This window comes from Megalops cyprinoides, chromosome 3 (genome assembly GCF_013368585.1).
Source record: "Megalops cyprinoides isolate fMegCyp1 chromosome 3, fMegCyp1.pri, whole genome shotgun sequence".
NCBI classification, from domain to species: domain Eukaryota; kingdom Metazoa; phylum Chordata; class Actinopteri; order Elopiformes; family Megalopidae; genus Megalops; species Megalops cyprinoides.
This window is the reverse complement of record NC_050585.1, coordinates 33,777,874-33,798,455: the sequence shown is the minus strand read 5'-3', so window position 1 is coordinate 33,798,455 and position 20,582 is coordinate 33,777,874. Positions and strand designations below refer to the sequence as shown.

At 43.0% G+C, this 20,582-nt stretch overlaps 1 protein-coding gene across 6 annotated transcripts in view; it reads right to left on the bottom strand.

The window, feature by feature from the left end:
• The window catches only part of LOC118775591 (glutamate receptor 4-like), a 71,188-nt gene that overhangs the window by 27,094 nt on the left and 23,512 nt on the right, over positions 1–20,582 (bottom strand). For all 6 annotated transcript variants that reach the window (XM_036525578.1, XM_036525571.1, XM_036525577.1 and 3 more), the window contains exons 3-9: positions 14,330–14,569; positions 8,445–8,629; positions 7,305–7,358; positions 6,494–6,652; positions 2,789–2,956; positions 2,031–2,135; positions 565–675 (exon numbers count right to left, since the gene is read on the bottom strand). In XM_036525578.1, coding sequence (XP_036381471.1) covers positions 565–675; positions 2,031–2,135; positions 2,789–2,956; positions 6,494–6,652; positions 7,305–7,358; positions 8,445–8,629; positions 14,330–14,569 — 1,022 coding nt within the window. The remainder of the gene's footprint in view (positions 1–564; positions 676–2,030; positions 2,136–2,788; positions 2,957–6,493; positions 6,653–7,304; positions 7,359–8,444; positions 8,630–14,329; positions 14,570–20,582) is intronic.

The following is a 20,582-nucleotide window of genomic DNA, read 5'->3' as shown; positions in this document are numbered from 1 at the left end:
AACAACAACAACAACAAGACAAAACAGAATACCTCCCAAAGAAACCAAGGAAAAAACACTCAGGATGTACCATTTGCCTCTAAACTTCGAGGCAAAACCCTCCCTTGTCCACTGCGATTTGACTCTATCTTTGTGTTGATTCTGAAAAGTTGATTCTGAATACTTCTGTAAAATGTACAGCATAGGCCTTTCCTTCCTATAATGGGTTAAGTATGGTTTCCAGAGAAGATGGCTGGATGCAGTTGTGTGGCATAGGGGTTAGAACACCAGGCTTGTAATCAGGATGTGTCAGGTTCAATCACTGTGTCTATCATTGCATTTCTACCCATGAACATGCTACTCAACCACAATTGTTAGCTAAAAATGTCATGTTTCAGTCATAGATAAACAAACAAATGCATAAAATTAATGTCCCTCCCCTCTGTGTACAATGGACATAGTGCTCATGTCTCATATATCATTCAAATTCAAACAAGAAACACTCACATCACCAGTGACCTGCTGAACTCAGACAGCGAAGCCCTGTGAGGTTATTGAGAGAGAGAGAGCTTGTAGAAAGCTTACCATTATTGTGGTGACAACAACTGTCCTGTTCTCCATGCCTGAAGTTTCATTGGGAAGCAATACTTCATTTTGGATCAAGACCAGCTTGTCAGCATCATTCCAGTAACCGATCTGGAGATAAAAGATATTCTAATGTAATTAGCATCTTAATGCTGAGGTATAAGTCAAAAATCATTTAGGAAGAAGAAATAGGAGTGTGTATAGTTTGGCACATAGTGTGTGTGTGTGTGTGTGTGTGTGTGTTTGTGAAGTGAGAGAGAGAGACACAGAGAGAGAGGGGGGGCATGTGTGTGAGGCAGAGGATGTTAGGGACCTCTGGCTAGAGTCTGAGGGTAAGCCAAGGGGAGGAAGCAATGTCTCTCTGGTTTGTATGCCGCAGAGCAGTGGGTGATTGATGCTCTTGGGGAACGCAATGCCTGTCCTGACGGGACCCCGCTGAACGCAAGGAGGTGTTGCAGGGAGTCAAGACTGCTCTGCCTGCTGATCGATGGAGTCTCTCTCTCTCTCTCTCTCTCTCTCTCACACACACACACACACACGCACACACACACACACACACACACCATTACTGCCTCTTCTCAACTTCAATTAAAGATGCCCTGGCCTATCCACATAACCTACAGCTCAAGGCCCTGCACTGTTACACAGCAGGGTGGGCACAAACTTGTGGTTACTGTGGCTGTACGTGCAACCTGCTCTGACACCTGAAACTGACAGAGTATGTTCAGCAGAATCCATACTAAACAGCAAGAATATTTGAGCCTGAGCAAACACCATTGAACAGTACATACGGTTTTACTGTTCTCGAAAACCATAGCCATCAGGCAGATCAGTCTTACATCACAATACAGAATGTGAGACTAACTTGGTCATGGCCAATTGGTATTCAATAAATTAATTATTGAAAAAACATATCTACCAAGGGTGAAATAATATGCTTCCACCAAAAAATTAATGATAAAGTTTCACATAACTCCTTTCTGGATGTCTACTTGATTTGCAGACATGTTTCCTCCAGAGAGCTACAATGAGCATGAAGGTAGTGTAAAATTTTGGCAACATAGTTTGTGACCTGAGGGTTGCAGGATCAAATTGATGTTGAGCAATTATCCCCTTGGGTGTCTTAAGCTGATACAACTGGAAATATCCAGGAGTGTAAATTCTGTAAAATACTTCTAATACAAATAGTCTATGCAATATGCCCTCAATAGTAAGAACATCCAATCAGCATTAAGCAAGCAAACAATGCAGTAGTGCAATTATATCTAAAATTTACACTTACATTAAGTCCTAGTTTTAGCACATATAACTTACCTACAACCAGCATAGTAATAGCAACAACAATGCACTCCATGAACAGGAAAACAGACACATCATAGACAGTACAGAGTTATTCTCTCAGCAGATGCTGGTAAAAAAAGACACAAGAGACATTCCATATGCATGCATGGAGACAGGTAGCTTACCCTTCGTGGTCCATTGTTTTTCAGCTCAAACACATCCATCGTGTAGTTGACTCGACGTCCATAGTGGTCAAACTGTACATTCCCTGTTAGACCTTGGAGTCGCACCTTCACAACATTTACACATTTAAAAAACACATTTCAAACAAGGACCACCCATTAGCAGCTAATTCTTTTTTAATTACTTGCAACTATCATTATCTTTGTACATTTCACACAAATCATTTAGTTATAAATGAAAAAAATGTCTTTAAGTTAAAAACCAATCTAATAACCAATCTATAATATCTGTTTTAAAGTCAAAATTATTTCATGTAATCCAATCTCTTTTATATAATTAAAAGTTAATGTAGAATGGTACAGAATGTAAAAAAAGGTTCTTTGATACTAAAACATCAAGCACAATCAAGGCAAAAGGATTAAGCCACTGGTGAGTGATCCTTTATCAACTAAATTAATAACCAAAATCAGGTTCAGGACAACTAATATTGCTTCCCTTATTTCTTTCTCACAAGTCACTATGCATCTACACAGATGCATCTATAAATGTCAGCATTCAACGTCATACTTCAGCCTTGATGGTAGATTAAAGTGATTCAGTGGTTGAGAAGTCTCAGCTGCTCCTCCGTTCCCTGTCCTGCTGCCTCCTTTACTGGTCCCCCACCTCCTCACTTCCCATAGCATTCCACTGTCCGGCCCTCGTAATCACCCCCCCAAATCCCCCCCCCCTTTCATTCCCCCATCCATGGCTGCTCCTTCACCTGTTTGAGTGTGCGCTCCATGTCAATGCCCTGGTTCCAGGGAGCTGCTGGATTGGCCAGGCAGTCTCCTGCGTTGCCTCTGCGAGAGATATCCACCTTCTGTCTCCGAAGGTTGCGGAAGGCCTCTGCCATCACCATCACTCCGTCGTAAGTCAGCGCCGAGGTGTACTGAGGAGGAGGAAAAGGAAGATCAGGCCGGAGGCCCTCTAGCACTCTAGCAATATCCAACCAGAGACAAAACCATTCCACCAACACACTGAACCAAAGGGTTCAGGGTTATATTAAAAATGTATATTGGATTGAAACATGCGCTCTTCCTGTGTATGATACAGTGTCCACTATGCTTTCTTGATTGCTGTGATGCTCCTTAGGAGGGAACTGGTACACTTTTCACATGACAGGCATGCCTGTACAATTACCACATGCCTAGCTGGTCACCGAGCATGATCAGTTCGGTGCGCGACTGGTCTTGCTTGGAGGAGTGAGTGTGAGGTAGAGGGAGGACAGAGGCCATCTTGGCAAAAGAGAGTAACAGGGATAAAGGAAGATGGAGGAAAGAGAGGGGATACAGAGAAAGACAGACACAAGGAAGCAAGAGAGAGAGAGAGAAGATGCAGTGCTGTATGCTGTCAGGAATGAAATGTACACACTGGCTTGTTACTCCACACATTAGGAGCAGACATAGCACAGGACAGTGACTCTCAGGCCTAACTGGCTGTGTTTGAGTGAACATACCCAGATGTCTCAGAAACATGCTCCTGATAGCAGGGCTGATTGTGATAATAAATGGATTTCTTCTTACTCTGCACTGTGACAGCAGTGCAGTTTGAATCATGGGAAACAGCACAGAATGGCCAGGGACCAGCTCAGATAATAATGCAGAGGAAAGGAAATCTCACACAGTTCCAAAAAAAACATGTTGTGGGAATTGAAAGTGGCATTCACAAGTCCTTGCACTCACTAATCCCAGTAAGGGAAAGGCATACAGATTCAGCATATAACACTGGCCCTGCCCTCTAGTCAAAATTGAGTACCCCCACTCTGTGTGAAAGTATAGCTGAATGATTATTAATTTATACCATAAGCATTGTGAGTTACACTGGATAAAGTTTACTTTTTACCTGGGTGAGCCCCATATATACTACAGGAGGCTTACTTGTCACTCCTTTTGCACATGGCTGGACCAGAACAGACTTCAGAGGTGGAATGAGATCCAGTCAGTTGTACAGAGCTGTCTGTGTCACAGCCCTGTGTTAATTATCAGCACAGCGGGAGTTCGTTTATTCCATTTGTTCCCCTGGGAGGTGGTTTCATCACTGACACCTCAGAGGACTGTCTTTAATTGTCTGCTTGGCTCTGGTGTGGGGTGCCCAGGCCAGTGAGGAGGACTACATGATTTGATTAGCGTGCTGATGCAGTGCTCTGCTAAGGCAGCCTGCAGACAGGAAGGACATTGGTCAAACTGCTGAACACAAAGCAACATTCCAATGACACATACTGTGTCTCTGTCACCGTTTTAAAAACAAAAGGAAACTTGCGGTGTCAGGGACCAGGATAAATAGCATTGGTAATACTGAGCTAAGATATACCAGAAGATAACAGATATCATCATCATTGTCATCATCATCATTATTATCATCAGCATCATCATCATCATCATCATCATCATCATCCTCATCATCATCATAAGCCAATATGCAAATATACCCCTCATTTGAAATGCAGAGACATTTCCTGGGCACTACTCTACCTCTGCGGTTCTGGGGGGAGACAGGCAGCTGTGGTCGACCTCACTCGATGATCCGGGGACTGGACAGCCAGTCCTAGCTGGTGGTTCAGACTGAATAATTGCTGTGGGCTAACTGTCACATCTCCACATCACATCACAACACTCTTAAGTCTCCCTACTAAAGGATATAGCTGTCTATCTAGCTTTTCTAACATTACATCGAGAAAAGGTTGTGTGCTATAGGACAATGTGTGCAGTGCACATTGTACTGGTAATGTGATATGTTAATCCCTATACATTGCATGTGGAGACCAGCTCCTGTCCCCAACACACCCTGTCTCTTGATGCTGCCCTGCCTCTCCCTGCTGAGGAGTACAGAATGTACAAAATGTAATGAAAAAAAAAAAAACAGAGACACACTGCAAATGTTTAACGCATCACTGCCACCATGACCTTGAGCTGGCAAGGTGAGTTTGCAAACAGAGACAGAGAGAGAGGCAATGGACAGGGGGAGAGGGATGTGCTGGAGATGTGAATGTCAGGCACAGCACAGGCCTCCTGTAATTTTGTCTGCTACGCATTTTGTGAAAGTATGATGTGATTTTGTCTGCTATAATAAAGTATGGCCACTGTGAGTGCTGTAAAACACATAACAATTCCAATTGGATAAGACCAGAAACCAAAATTAGCAGCAATATTCATTGAATGTTCTGTACTGTCAATGGTGCAAAAACACACACACATGCATGTACTCATGCACACACGCACACACACACACAAACAAACACACACACACACACACACACACCTGCCTAGACTAGACTTTGTTATTTTGTTCATTTAAATGCTTCTGAGTAGAAGAGACAGGCTTGCACTGAGTGGGTGCCAGTCAGACACAAGAGGGTGGATCTCACCTGAGAGCTGAGAGATTTTTGCTGTAGTACTGCAGTCTGTTTTTTACATGTAATATCAACTATGCAGTGAAAAGGCTGAATATGTTGTAGCTGCATTATATACATTTACATTTTATCAGCCTGTGCTAAAAATAAATAAATAAATAAACATACCATATGTAGACACACACACACATACAAACACACGTCCAGCTCAGGCAGACCAATTGGTTTTCCCCTTCCAAACACATACGTTGCTAAGAAACAAATTGGTATCTTCAGTCAATTTCTGTTTTGGCTGTGACATCTTTAATCACGTCTTCATGCTGAGAATCTGGGTCAGTCTGTCAGGATGATGAGTAGATATGTGGAAGGACCTGGTCTGAGCTGTGCAGGAGTGGTAGGACATCTGATCTGCCCCTGTCTGACACCTGAGACCACAGTTGTGTGGATACATAACCGCAGCACAAAACTATTATGGTTCATAATTTGTGGAGCTGGTGGGGGACTTCTTAACTGCCTGAACTCTGGCATAGCCAAACGCAATGTGGATGTGAAGGACTCTTTCTGCTGGTCATAAGGGAGCTCTTGTCATGGCAGTTCTTGTCATGTCCTCACATCCCAGCATGCATCCTGGCAGTGTTTGTGTACTAATTCATCATATGATTTTTTTCAGTGCTGTTTAGCTTAGTGACTGTAGTTAGCCTAATATGCAGACTTAAAGAATACCCCTACAGAATCATATTCCAAAATCGCCTGCCAGGGAAAGCTTCTTCAGCTTCTGTCTGGGATAAGCTCTATTTATGTGTATATATAGTGTATCCTGTGTACCTCATGACTGTCATGTATACCTGGTGACTGATGTATGGCAGTATATTTGGCTTCCCTTGTCTAGTAAGGTTGCACAAGTTAACTTAGGGTAGGGCTTGAATAGTGTTATGCTTACATGCACTGGTCTGGGAGTGTTGTTAGTCTGTTGCTCATTCAACTTGAATGAATACACTTATGTTCTATTGTGCTGGAAGTTGCTCTGTCAAAATGAATGTAATGTAATGTAACGTATACTTAGGGGGGGAAGCCTACCTTGGGTGGGCTGTCAGACCCCGGGTACTCCCTCTGGTCCAGCTTGTTCCAGCGCTGCATGAGCTTGATCACCATGGGTGTGCTAAAGTCCACCAGCTGGAAGCCCGTAACATTGGCCCCACCGTGCATGAAGCGCTCTAAGGAGATGTCCTTAAATCCCTGCGGTCAGAAGGACATGAGGTGGCAGGGTGTCGGGTAGGTGACTGAGACTGGAAACACACTGACTTGCCTCCAGAGTTCATTCTACAAAGGCCACGTGGGACACAACACTCGCCACCCCACACCACGGCCACTGTTTCCCTCCATCTGTCATTCCAAAATATCCCCCCAATCCCACAAAGTCTGTGTCTGGACTCTGAGAACCACCCCCCCATCCCCCAACACCTCCCTCCCACCCCCAGTAGAATCGTCATGCATTAACTAAAAAGCGAAGGAGAGAGGCGTTTACTTCCCACGTTAGTCAAGAATCCCACTGCATTAATGCTGATAATAAGGTCAAAGAGACAGGCGTCTTCCTGTATTAGTCACACAGCTGAAGTGTTTTCTCTCGCCATCTCCTGACTGATGATCTGAATCTAATTGACATGATGCCGTTGCTGTAAGAGCTCCTTGCTCGCTGGCTGGTCAGGATGCCTCTGACAGCATAGATTGTCCTCACTCTGCCATCCAAATGCTGCACCCTGTCAACATTCGGGAGTCCAGCTCCGGACGTCTTTCAGCACCGCTGCTGAAATCTGCCTGACACAGTCCGCTAAACCACTTGCAACCGGAGAGAGGCAGACAAAGACAAAAGTGTAAAAACCATCCTTACCAAATTAGCCATGATGTAATGATAGCCTTTGACATGTTTTCCAACACTGACAATCTAAAAGAGAAGAAGCAGAAAAAGAAAAAAACAAACGTCAAATGAAAATGGATTAGCACGCTTTATCACACAACTGTGCAAGGTGTCTTCTCTAATTGCGATTAATTAGGCTGCTGCGTCTCATAGTAAATTAATGGTCAGTAATCTGCTGCAAATGAGGAAGTATATACAGCCCCTGAAGGCCAGTAAAAGATGACAGCTGTAAAGCTGCAGATACAGTGGACGCATTATGGGCCCTCTCAATAATAATTAATGCTGTAAAAGTAGAGAGCTGCAGCCAATGCCATTCCACCCACTCCAACCACAACTTTAACATCCGTCTGTACCTGTCTAAATACTGAACAATCTATAAACTGCTTCTAAGAGGCATAATCCTTTTGCAAATTGAGCTGTCCTTAAGGACATTATTTGGAAAAGGATCTTCGTTTCAGTCTCTGGAGGTGTTCTCACATGCTATTGTGGATTTTGTTGCTATGTTTATCTTTCCTTTTCTGGCTTTCCTCCCTGTAAATTTGTGCAAAAGACTGCAAAATTAACCAGAGAAGTGTCAAACAAGAAGAGACAGATAATTTAGAGATTAGCTTTTCTCTATTATGAGTGAGGTCATAAAAGATGAGAGAACTGAAGATAAGTCAAACAGACTGTCATAAACAATAAGTTGTAGATCTTCATGGGTTGATGTAGCAGTTAGTACATACCCATAATACCTGTAATATCCATCTCAAATCCACAGTGGGGGAAAGGAGATCACTGTGTCAAACTGCTGAACAAATGAAGCAGCAGTCTGAATCAGAGACAAATTGTCTGATCTTTCTGAGGTTTCAGGGATATCAATGGGAATAAATAAATCAAATTTATTGTATGCATCGGGAACTTTGACCTACATCTCCCATTCAAAAACATGAAGGACAATGAATGAAGGCATAAAGGACAATAAATTTGTTTGGTGGAATGTCAGACGGATGTATTAACGCATAAGAATTGAGATCATGTTATCTCTGTGAAACAGTGGAGTTCCCATGAGAATGAGTGAATTATATGCAACACATTACATGCACTATAACACTGACTGTTGTAACGTCTCACCTGTTCTAACATGTTTTGTAGTCTCTCGGCCTCCAGGTCTATGACAAACTTCTTTTCTTGTCGGCGGTCAAGGTCCTCCAGGAGCCGCCGGTAGCTGGCATCGTTAAAGCTCTCCACACAGATTGCGCTGACCTGCCAGCCGTTCTGTCCTGCCTTCTCCATGATGGCCTGCAGTATTGCATATCCTGGCAAACACACAGACAGACATATAAGAGCCTGTTCAGACCAGCTAACACCTGAAGAGATGATTGGACTGTCAATGACTACTGCATCTCAGAACTTCTGCACTCTGTAGTTGGCCTCAAAAATAAGACAGAACGGCACCTGCTCAGCCAATCAGAAAGCAGAAGGATACACAATTCCCTACAGAGGCTGTAATAACACTGGCCCTGTAGCCTTAAAATTGCATACAGACAGCTCCACACCTTTCCTGCTTCTTCTTAGAAGTATTGCTGGCACATTATTGATTATTTATAGGGCATTTGTTAATGTTGTCACTTGTTGTTGTACTATGTAGAATTTTCCAGCTAATATGTCACCAACTAGTGCAGAAATAACATTTGACAGAGTTTTGATAAAACCATTAAACAATCACAATGATAAACTATCACATACACAATATAACAATATTACAACAATGTATTACAAATATAACAATGAATAGATACTAACACATACAGTTTAAAACAAACTTTCCCTAAACCTTTCCACTGTCTTCACAAAAAACAAAATACACATTACAGAGCCCACTGGGGAGATGCGCAAGAGATTCCTCTGACTCAAGCAATAAAATGTTAAGGCAAAGATGAGTTGTCAAGATAATTTATAGAGTATTATTAAAAAATCATATACAAGCGCATGCCTGTCAACACCTGGAGTTGTGGATTATGGAGAAGGTTTTACTAAAATGATAGCTAAATAGTTTTGGTGTAAACTGCCATGACTTCAGACATTTTAAATATTTTTCTGGGAGACACTGATAGGGGTGTGATTTCAGTTTCAACATGTCCTCCCCCTGATCCAGCTTTATTCAATTTAAAAGAAATTCATCCAACACAAATTTAATACAAATGATGGGTAAACCTTAATCTTGAATGGACTGGGCTGTTCTTGCAGTTGCATTAAAATGAGATACAGTTAACTCCTGATAATTGCACATGCTCAAACTGTTGTATCATTATGCACTTAACCAGAGGATGTGCATAATGGGAGTTAATCAAGTTAGTGTGATTAAAAATGTGCAATTAAATGAAGTATGTAATTATTCAACACACGGTTATAGAGAACTGGCTATATTCTCTGCAACTGGGCAGCAGTGGACAGCAGTGTAACACAGTGGAAAGCAGCAGGGCTAGTAACCAAAAGGTTGCTTGTTTGATTCCCTGCTGAGACACTGCTGTTGGGCCCTTGGGCAAGGCACTAAACCCAAAAATGCCTCGGTAAATATCCTGCTGTATAAATGGGTAACATGTAAAAACTATAGTCTATGTAAGTCACTCTGGACAAGAGTGTCTGCTGAATGACAATAATGTAATGTAATACATTAAGAAGCACAATTACTGTATGCACATCCTGCATTGAGGTGTTATGCTGTAATACATTCCCCTGTCCCTAAATTCTCATTTCCTTGCTGTCCTCAACCCTCTACATCCCTATTCCCTTCCATTTTAAATCAGCTCCCTCATCCTAAACCTTCCACTGTTCTCCATCACTTACACACCTATCCCCCTGCGCTATTCTCCATCCCCTGCTTTCTAATTCCCATCTGCATCTCCATTCTTCTACTGCCCTATGCCCACACTCCTGCTCCTCTCCGCTGGGTTCCCCTCATCTTCGGCTCCCCTCCCGCACAGCCAGTCTGAGGCCAAGTGGAACAGATGTCCCTCTTTAATGGCCCTCCATGTTCGCCATTAGAGCCTGGCAGCCTCCTCCTCCTGCTTATGCTTTGACCAGGTCCTCTGTCAATGCCCACAGTTAAAAGATGGGGATTACAGGGCTCAAACATGTGTGCGAAGGACTGCAGGATAGAGGGATGCAGGAATGATGCTAAATTGGGGTGGGTGCAGGAGTCCATCAGCATACCACTGGGCCCAACAGATGCTTCTGAGCAGATGTGATCTTAAACCTAATTCCAGAGAGAGGTCCCCTCTGTGATTTTTTTATAAGGATCATGTGATGCCGCTTCAGTACAATGTACAGAGGCATGGATCCTACTGCTTCACGTAGATGTTTGGCAGATTCCTGCGTGTGAGTGCTGCTCTTGCTTTTGTAATAAGCCTGTGGTTTGTGGTGAGAAAGCAGCAACATGGTTGGTGTGAGGAGGCTGAAAATTGAAGAAAAATGCCTGTAATCACCTTCTAATCTACAGCTCTGGTTGGATTAGGTTGGAAAGTAAGGTGTGTTACAGTTGATTTGTTGATTGTTCACAGCAATTTCAGGAAAAATGTGTCTGAATGCTGACATCCATATTTTAATGCATTAAATGCATTCTGTTAAATCCTAAGATGAGCTCTTCAATGGCTTCAGTGACCGTGCCTCCCAACTGAATAAGAGCTGACTGTTTTCACAGGCCCTGGCAATCCTTCCACTCTACATGATATCTGATCTCAATTCCATCACTATGCGGTGCAATGATTACCTCTGAACCCCCTGACAGAGAAACATATTAATGTACCAACATGTCTTCTGTCTCTCATCTTAATGAGGGTGTAAAGGAGCAGACAGGAGAGGCCCTGGAGCAGGTTAGCTGCTCTGCCACTCCTTCCCTAAGCTTGCATTGTTTAGTGTATTTTTTATGAGCAAAGATGACCCCAGGACTGACCTGTCAGCTCACAGCTCATACTACACACACACACACACACACACACACACAAACATATTTGCACACACAAGGTTTTTAGTTTTGCTTGCTTCAGTAGTGAAATCAGATAAGGTGCCCTTCAAATTCCAAATTAAACTAATTAGTTGTGGATGGTTCAAACACTCAACAAAGATACAATGCTGGTTTATTTTTGTTGACAAATATGTGATTCATTTTTGGCCTTGGGCAAACCATAAGAACTAATCAACATCAGCACCCCTACACCTTCCCAATGAGAACATCTTTGTCTTTCTGTGATGTCCAGTGGGGGGCAGTGGTGGTCTAAGGCAGCAATGACCCTCATACAGCGCAGTGAAAATTGCCCAATCCTAAGGACACCTAACCTTTTAAACACCATAATCTGTCTTTCTCTGCTCCAGCTCCTCTGCTCTTCAGCACCCAGCTCTCAAAACCTCCACACTGGTCTCTTTGCTGCCATGGGAGAAGTACTCTATTTTCACGCACCAAATTTCAGTGGGAATATGAAGATTGATGACAGCTGGCCACACAAGCATACCCATAACCAAACATGTGCATATAAATGTGTGCATAGTCTGTTGTTGTGGAACCTACTCATTGACTGTAAGCTTTTTTGTATTTTACCCCCTTTTCACCCCTAACTTTGAAATATAATCATTTGATACATAGGTATGCCAGCCAAAACTACCATTCACACTACAAGTCTCAGTGTGCCAGGAGAGAAAATCCAAACATAGGATAGGCACATCTTCCTGACATCATCTTAGTGAATCACAGGGTGCTGAGAAAAGTGAGAGGAGAGAATCATGGCTGACAAAAACCACCTTACTCTGGCTGAACAAAGCCAATTGTTTCCTACAACTAAAGATCCAAGATTGTCAGCAATGGAAACAGATCAGACTTAAGTCTAGGATGTAGGACTCAGCCTGTACTCATAATGAGAGTCTTAGCTGACTGAGCCACTTTGAAGTCCCGTTGACTGTGTTCTATCCTGTACTCATAATGAGAGTCTTAGCTGACTGAGCCATTTTTAAGTCCCGTTGACTGTGTTCTATAATTTAAGCGCACTTTAAGTGTAGTTGACTTAGCACTGAGTTGTTTCTGAGTGCTTCTATGACATGCTGATATTATAGCCTTGGCTCCAGTTTAACAGGGAACTTGGGGGAAGAAGACTGCATGTTAAGTGGCGGTCAGGGAGAGTACATTGTTTGCGGGTTCAAAAATGTAAAATATTTTGTAAAATTTCAGCACACTCTATAGAGTGAATAATTATGGTGTTTAGCTTGACTGAATAATAATGTATTTAGGGTGCAGTTTCCAACACATTAAAAACATTAGAGGGTACAGTATAAGAAAGCTTGTTGGCGGATTTGTCTTAGAGAACAACCTCTCCTCTTGGTGCCAGCTGCAGAATGGCGCAGAAGCAGAAACATGGGGATGCGGTCACACACGAATTGGCACACAGAACCTTGTGTGGCTTGCAGAGTGTCCCATGACATTGAGTAAGGGAGGCGGGCATCAGCTGCCGCCATTCCTCTGCTCTGAGCTACACATTTGCTGCAACATAGGCACCCAGGCTACAAAACATTGGCTGGCAAAGAGGTACATTATGCAAAATAAATGGCATCTCTCCAAATTCCCAGCTCTCAGATGTATTGCTTGGTCTATACATTTCAGCACAAGTGAAAATGGGAGAGTGTACGTCCATCTGCGTTGCTGCACACAACAGTAGTCAAATTTCCCAACACGCCTGGGTCTCTCTGCAAATCCATATTAGGTTTAAAGACTAGAGGAAGACCAAGCTCTGCTTTTAAAAAAGACATTCAAAGAATACATACATGCATGCATATTTAAGTGTTGTCTGTAATTGTATTTATTGCATGCAAATTCCCTTGCAGTATGCTTGATTTTCTATTCCTTCCATTTGCTGTGTAGATATTCTCTCTTCTGTTATATGTGGATTTATTCCCTTTCTTGTTAGCTGTGGGTTTTTTCCCTCCCCTGCTAGCTGTGCAGTTAGTCCTTCCTGTGCTAGTGATGAGACTTCGTCCCGCACATCTTTATGGCAGATGCACAGGAGATTGTACTAAACAGAGTGAGATTCCTGAGCGGCAGTGATTTCAAAATAACGTCCCCGAATAAGTGAAGTGATGCTATCATAGGCAAGTGAGAACAGATTCCTCACCATGCACATTCTCCATTAGTGTAACAAGACCTCTGGGCTTGCCAGCCTTCAGAGAAATCCCAACAGGACATTTTATCAATATCATGCTTCCTGGAAACAAACCCCAGATCTAATGAGAATGTCCATTGTGCATTTAAATTCTGAACCAAATATAATACATTTAACTCTCAAAGCTCACGGCATGTCTGAATTACATCCTGCAGTGTTTGCAGATGTCTGGCTGAGTGAAATCTTACAGATTTTTCCATTAATACAGGGAATACGATCTGTTCTCAGCTCATTTGTATGCAGTGGATTGAATATACCCATCCCCCTCAAAAGACATATGCGCATGATTGCACACACACACACATATACACACTTCAGGTGAAGGTTGGCCATCTTGAGAGAATCAGTATCTTGCAAAACCTTCATCAGTAAAAGTGAAAACTCCTATTTCAGGTACATGGCATCACTGTACATCAGTCACAATTACTTGATATATCAAAGAAAAAAAAATATTTTAACTCATTTCTTTACATTTGCATATCAGTTTAAAATATTTTTTTCTTTCATGAGGTTCTAAACAAATTAGCCCCATGCCCCATTTTTTACCATAAAAATGGTAGTGGAGTTTTTTTACAGCACACACAGCCAACAAACTCTACATTCAAACTCTACATTCTGCTTTACAGCATTGATTGCTACTGAAGTTCAAAGAACTTCCTTTTGCCTCTCAGCATGTTTTGCAAAAGTGGACAAACATCTCACACACACAAACATATTATTTTTTTTTACCCGTTCTCTGCTGAGTCATCTGCCCCAGCCTCCCCTCCAGGCCCCTCACTCCCCTCCCCCCTACATCCCTCACTCTGCCCTCACCTCGGTCTGTGTCATACAGGAAAACAAATCGGTTCCAGTCGTAGTGGTCGAGCAGGCTGAGCAGGGCACCCCGTATGGAGGGCCGCAGCTGCAGGACGAACTGGCTCTCGCCCTCCGTAGGGAAGCTGGGTGTGATGAGCGAGATGTGGAGCGCGTTGCAGAAGGAAGTCAGGGTGTGCACGGAACGCTTGTCGTACAGGCCGAAGATGGCGAAGACCCCCCGGGAGTACTGCGAGCAGACTGCGGACAGAGAGAGAGAGAGAGAGAGAGAGAGAGAAAGAGAGGGGATAAGAGTTACTGTTGTTCTCCTTAAAATACCGACAGAGGAGATGGGGGATTAACATATTGAAGTAGATTATGAAGCTGATGTAGTGTTTGCGTGAGCAAACACAAACACAGTGAGGCATATGATTTGTATCTTAACAAATGTGTAATGAAGCCACAGCAAAGAATTCCATGGATCTGTGATTTTCTTATTACTAATCACTGTAGACACACATGCTATGAATGTGAACACTGGAAATGAAATTTAAGGGCTGTAGATGCAGGGCATGAGTGCAATCTTTGCCCGTGCCAACAGTGGCAGAATAGGCCTTTACAAGGGCACCCGATGAGAAGCATTATTAGATGTTATAGTCCTATACATACATCCATTACATTACATTATTGTCATTTAGTGGATGCTCTTACCCATGCTTGATGGTTTAGTGAAGGGTAACAACTTTATAGGAAAAGGGGGGTGAAGAGTCTAGTCCTGTAATGAAAGGCTCCAACTACTGAGTAAGCTCTGTGAATATGGTGAATGGTCTACCCCAAAAATCCCAGACACCCCACCAAGATGCATGTCCTTTTTCTCTTGGCACTATATATGAAGCATGTGCAGTTTATGATAAGAGAGGAATGTGATCTCTCTGCACATCTGTGTTCCAAAAAATCCTCTGCTCTTCAAAGCTTTGTGTTTTCATGGAAGAGCCATCAGATATGGCTGTTAGAGGAGCTAGCTCATTAGCTTATTGAGGTGCCTTTGAGGAGATGCTGTAACTGTCGATTTCCGGGAGAAAAGTACTTGTCAGATATTCAAATGCACGGTTACACTAGTTTATTCCGGCTTTGTGGCACTCTTGCATAATGAGGCTTGCCGACTGCTGTTTGAACTACACTGAGTACAGATAAGGAGATAAATAAGTTAGAAACCTTCTATGTGTCAGTTGCGTTGATTCTGCATTTCAATACGGTAGGTACTTTTTCAGATTGAACAGACTAAAGATCAGTTGAAACAGCATCAGAAATTCCAGGCTTTGATAATGTTATTTCCTTCTCTTGTACACAAAGGTATTTCAAGAGTCAACACTGCTAAAATGGTGTAATCCCTTTCCTACAAAAAGACAGATCAACCAATGATAAAATAAACACCATAAATCCCTGTATAGTTATGGTTTTGTTGGGTGCATTGGTATTCTGTAGTCCTGTTTAATTCATTTTGGCTCTTAATACTAAAACAATGTTGACAAGTGTTTGCCATAATACTGAGATAATCTTGCAAACATGCTAAGATGTGTGGTATAAGTAAATGTTCCAAGAGAAGTACATACATTCATTAAATCATATGCACACACACACACACACACACACACACACACACACACACACACACACACACGCACACACGCACACACACACACACACACACACACACAATTTGTCAAACCAAGGAAAAAACATCTAAGCTACTGATCTACTGATTGAATGGTATCAATAACATCTTTTCATCCTGCAATATACCTTTGCCAGTATTCCAGCTAGGTTTCCTGGAGCCCTGCCCACAGCTTTAGCCCACGCTTCTCTTGCTGTCACTGCTATTATTCCCACCTGTTTAGCACTGCTGTTAAAGTTCAGATACAAGTTTTCTGACAGCATTTTCAAGGTAACCACTAGCATTGCTCACTGTAGTGAGGCATGGAGCATCGATCACCTTTTTGTCATGGAGCACCCACAAGTTTTCAAATGACAATGCTGGTCACCTTTGACTCCTTTTCCCTCTAGCACTATTCGTTGGGCATTGTTACCAGTGTCATAGGATTCACAGCTGACTGCCTCATTTACATATTCGGTTTTAGTGGATTGATTACTGAGATCAACACTGGACCTGTCATGACAGTCTCCTGTCCGATTGTGGCACAGGAAGGGGGTATTTTATGTGTTGTGAACAGGACAAATAAGAACTACTTAGATGTTGACATCCCAGTGTTAATTTTACACTTAATAGAGAGAGGAGCTTTCTTGGTCTGACAGCTTTTGCACCCCCACCCCCCTGAAACCCCCCTTCCACCCCTCCAATTCCCAGGAGCAGTTTGCATGGTAGCCCCTTCTGTGGTTCAGCATGTACTGTTTCTGCTCCTGTCCCAGAGGCCACCCTCACCCTATATTCCTGCGTATCTCCACTGAAGCAAGAACAAATCCCCGCCTCCCCCATGAGCATCCAATAGGGAAGGGAGATTAGGAGGGGGCATACCCTGTCTCTATGACAACTCCCATCTACATTACTCATACTAAACTGGCAGCAAAGACACACTGACAAACCGCTGAGCAACTGAGTAACATGCGCAAACTGATTTTCCAACTACCCCGTTTACATGTAAGAAGACCAGAGAGACTTGTCTAAAGCATCCTGCTCATACAGAAACCAGAGTCTCCTGCCTCTTCTGTAGAGCTGCAGTATACATCCACACACTCAGTTATCATACAGGAAGAGCAATGGCTATATATGTCTGGTGACTTATGTTGATGGAAATATTTAGATGTGATTGTTTTATGCTCTGGGTAATTGCAAAAGTGGTCCTGTACCACGACAGACTTATAGAGAGGCCTTGCCTCCATGTCCACAATTCATAGCCATGGGCAATGCAGACCTAAGAATGAAACCCTGTCCAGGGCTTGGTCACACATTTGTACAGCCCATTTCATTTTGCAACAGACCAGCTATGACCCTGAAACCACATCCACAACATTCCACTCAAATGAGCAAGCAGGTCAACTAGTAATTTTGCACTGCACCCAATCAATACATATGTGTAGGTTACTTTACAGTCTCCACCCACAATTATGTGGCTGTACACAGCAACATCAAAGCCCATTCAGATGGCATTTCTCCTCTTTGACTACCTCAGGTGGGATTTATCTGTACCTTTGAGCAAGGTGACTTTTCTCAGTTGCTTGAGTAAGTAAGCCATGAAAGCTGCACTCAGTGTGAGTCTCACCGGATGACGACACCTGCTAAACGCATGAATAAACTGTACCCCTTCCAATGGCATTCACACAATAACCAGAACTTCATGGTAATGAAATCAAACTCAGCAACATGAGAGAGGAGAGTGCTCCCCCTACCCTTGCAAAACAGACACTGCAGAACTTTAATGACTCTGCAGTAAAATGACTCTGCGGGGCACTCCCGCTTCTTAGCATGCGGCTCAATAGCATGTTTATGTGGCTGGGGTCCAAGAGATCCCAGTGTGGCTGCATCTGTGTAAACCATAGAAAGCAGAGGCATGTCCTCCTGGGCGGGGGTGAACGCTCCACTTTCTGCATGACCGGTGCTGACAGTTCGACTCTCAGTCTGCATGACTTACTCTACCGTGGTGCCACTGGGAATAGGCGGATTTGGGTTCTCTCTTTACACTCTACGCCGATGCCATATCTCAACCCTCCATACAAAAAAAAAAAAATTATGTCAAGGCCCTTTTGCTAAAAAATACAGGAGACTGAATTTCGTATTGGTGTTTGCAGAAAGTGGTTGCGAGGCATTAAAGTCAAACTGCAATTGCATCCTTGTGCAGCTCTGCTGAACGTGGGAGAACTGCATACGTTCAGAGCTGCAGCAGAGAGTGGAGGGGTAGGGGCCTTTAGCGGACAAAGCATTACTGAGGGCGCTCAGCCAATTTTGCGAGAAAGAACATTTTCAAAGAAGCTCTCCTGAGAAAACTCACCCACTCGTTCATCTTTAATAAACCATCCTGAGATTTATTCTTATTTTGTATCAAGGAGGCAAGATGTTTCCCAGTCCAGAGATAAACCATCACAATGTTAGTTTACATAGCTTGGGATATCTGCTGAAGTCAGCTGTTCATTGCAGTCATGGCTCCATCCATGAGTAATTGCTGAATACCATACCATCCCATACAGGACTCCTGAGGCTTTGAATATCCTTAAGTGAAAATTATGCTCCTTGTGAAAACATATCCAGCCATCACACTGGTTTGGACTTAAGACATGGTCCCTACAATGTGTTCCAAACCCAAACTCTTTCCCTGTGATGACATCAGCCCTCTGTCCAAAAAAAATATTTTCAAACTCCATAAAACAAATTTCCTAATTTCATGGACTATTGTACAGGGTGACCAAGCCCTGCTTGCATATGTCGAATATGCAAATGTTGTAGAAAATGTAGAAAATGTACATGTTCAAACATACAGTACATTAGTACATATTTCATAGGTGTGATATGAGATTCCTGCTAGTATATCTTTCTTCATTGTAAAACGCTATGAAATCCCATCACATCCTAGATGGTTTTAGCAGCTGAAGAATAATAAACAATCATCATTACTCGTGTTAAATGAATGGAGATAAATAAATGCATGCTTTTGGAGGAGAAAAATGTTATTTTTCTGTCTCTTTAAATCAAGTCAATATTAGCCACACACATCACGGTAATGAGAGCGGGTTTTTAGTTTAAAAACCAAGGCTCATTGACAGTTCGGTAGCCTGCTGAGCACTGCGGAGGGGACTGCGACAGCCCTCTGTTAGAACAAAATTCTACAGAGGATTGATCCAATTTTCCTGAAAACAACATGCGTATTGATGCATTTGGTGAGTCTTTATTCACTCCCAGTCTCGGGGAGATAATCTTTATTGTCAGTATTCTCATTGGGTCTACCTATGGCAAGAAAAGAGCGACATCCTTGAAAGAATATCTGCCGGATGGGGCGAGGGCAGAAATCAGCTCCCAGACATCCCTGAGGATGGCTGGCATGCCTTTTGTCCAGAATTGTATGGGATGAAAGCATGCGCCTGAGCTTAGGGTGCATGGCAAGAGAATTACGGTGACAAAGGAGAATGCACAATATTCATGTCGAGCCATTTGTTGACTGCTTCCATATTGAATTGGTTGACAGATCTTCACAGTAGATGACAGATGAGCTAAGTGTGCCCACTGAAAGCAGTGCCTCCTGTCCAATGTGAATTATGGAAGACAATTGCAGTCAGCGAGAACACAAAATTTTGTTATTTTTTTTCAGAATCACCCATGTCATTTTGTCAGGGGGTGTTTTGTCTTCCCGGGCCAAGACTCAGACTAATGACAGAGAACAGGGCATGGCGGGACAAAGCCTCAGACAACATAACCTTCTTTCCACTGTACACTGTAAATATTTACATCTGCCATCCACAGACATGTATTAATACTCAATTCAAAACATGATGGACAATGAAAATCTGAGGGAAAGGGTTCATGACAAGGAGGACATTAGCATGGCACAGAGGCTCTGAGTGCTACTTCCTTTGACACTCTGGCCCATTCCTCCCTGGTGTTGTCTGCTCTGGAGTTCTGCCTCAGGTCGCTGCCCCACAGAACCAGTCTCTGTAATCCTGTGACTCGCAGAGAGGGGCTCAACGCATCACTCTTTGTCTCTCTCTCTTCTTTTTCTTTCCCCCTTTTTCCTCCTCTTCAATTAAAGTTCAATCGCTTTAGTGGCATGAATTGCATTCCTGTGCATGCTGCCAATGCTTTTATAAACCACTGTAAATATTCTGCTGCACTCTCCATTTTGCTTTGTTTCCCTTTGTTTTTTTTTTCTCCATGTTCCCCAGGAGTCTTCTTTATATTCATAGTCATTAATTCATGTTTTTTTTTTTGTTTCCCCTAAAACTGCGCTGTGGAGCTTGGCAGGGAAATCACAGAGTGTTTCTTCCACTTCATTCAACTCTTTTGAGAGATTCTGTAGAGACGTGTACTTAAAATAGGGCATGTCCTCCCAAACAAGAGCCGCCCTCCACACCAGACAGAGCCCTCTGAGGAAAGCGCTCCTCTGTTCTTCTCTCCACAGCCACAGACCGAGACAACACCACAACCGGCCTGACCTACATACTATTGCAGCCAGACAGGTGCTGCACCACTCTGACCTCATTTGACCCACTCACCACAGATCTTAAGTAGTATTTGCATAGCAACATTTACCTGCAATCCATTCAAAAACAA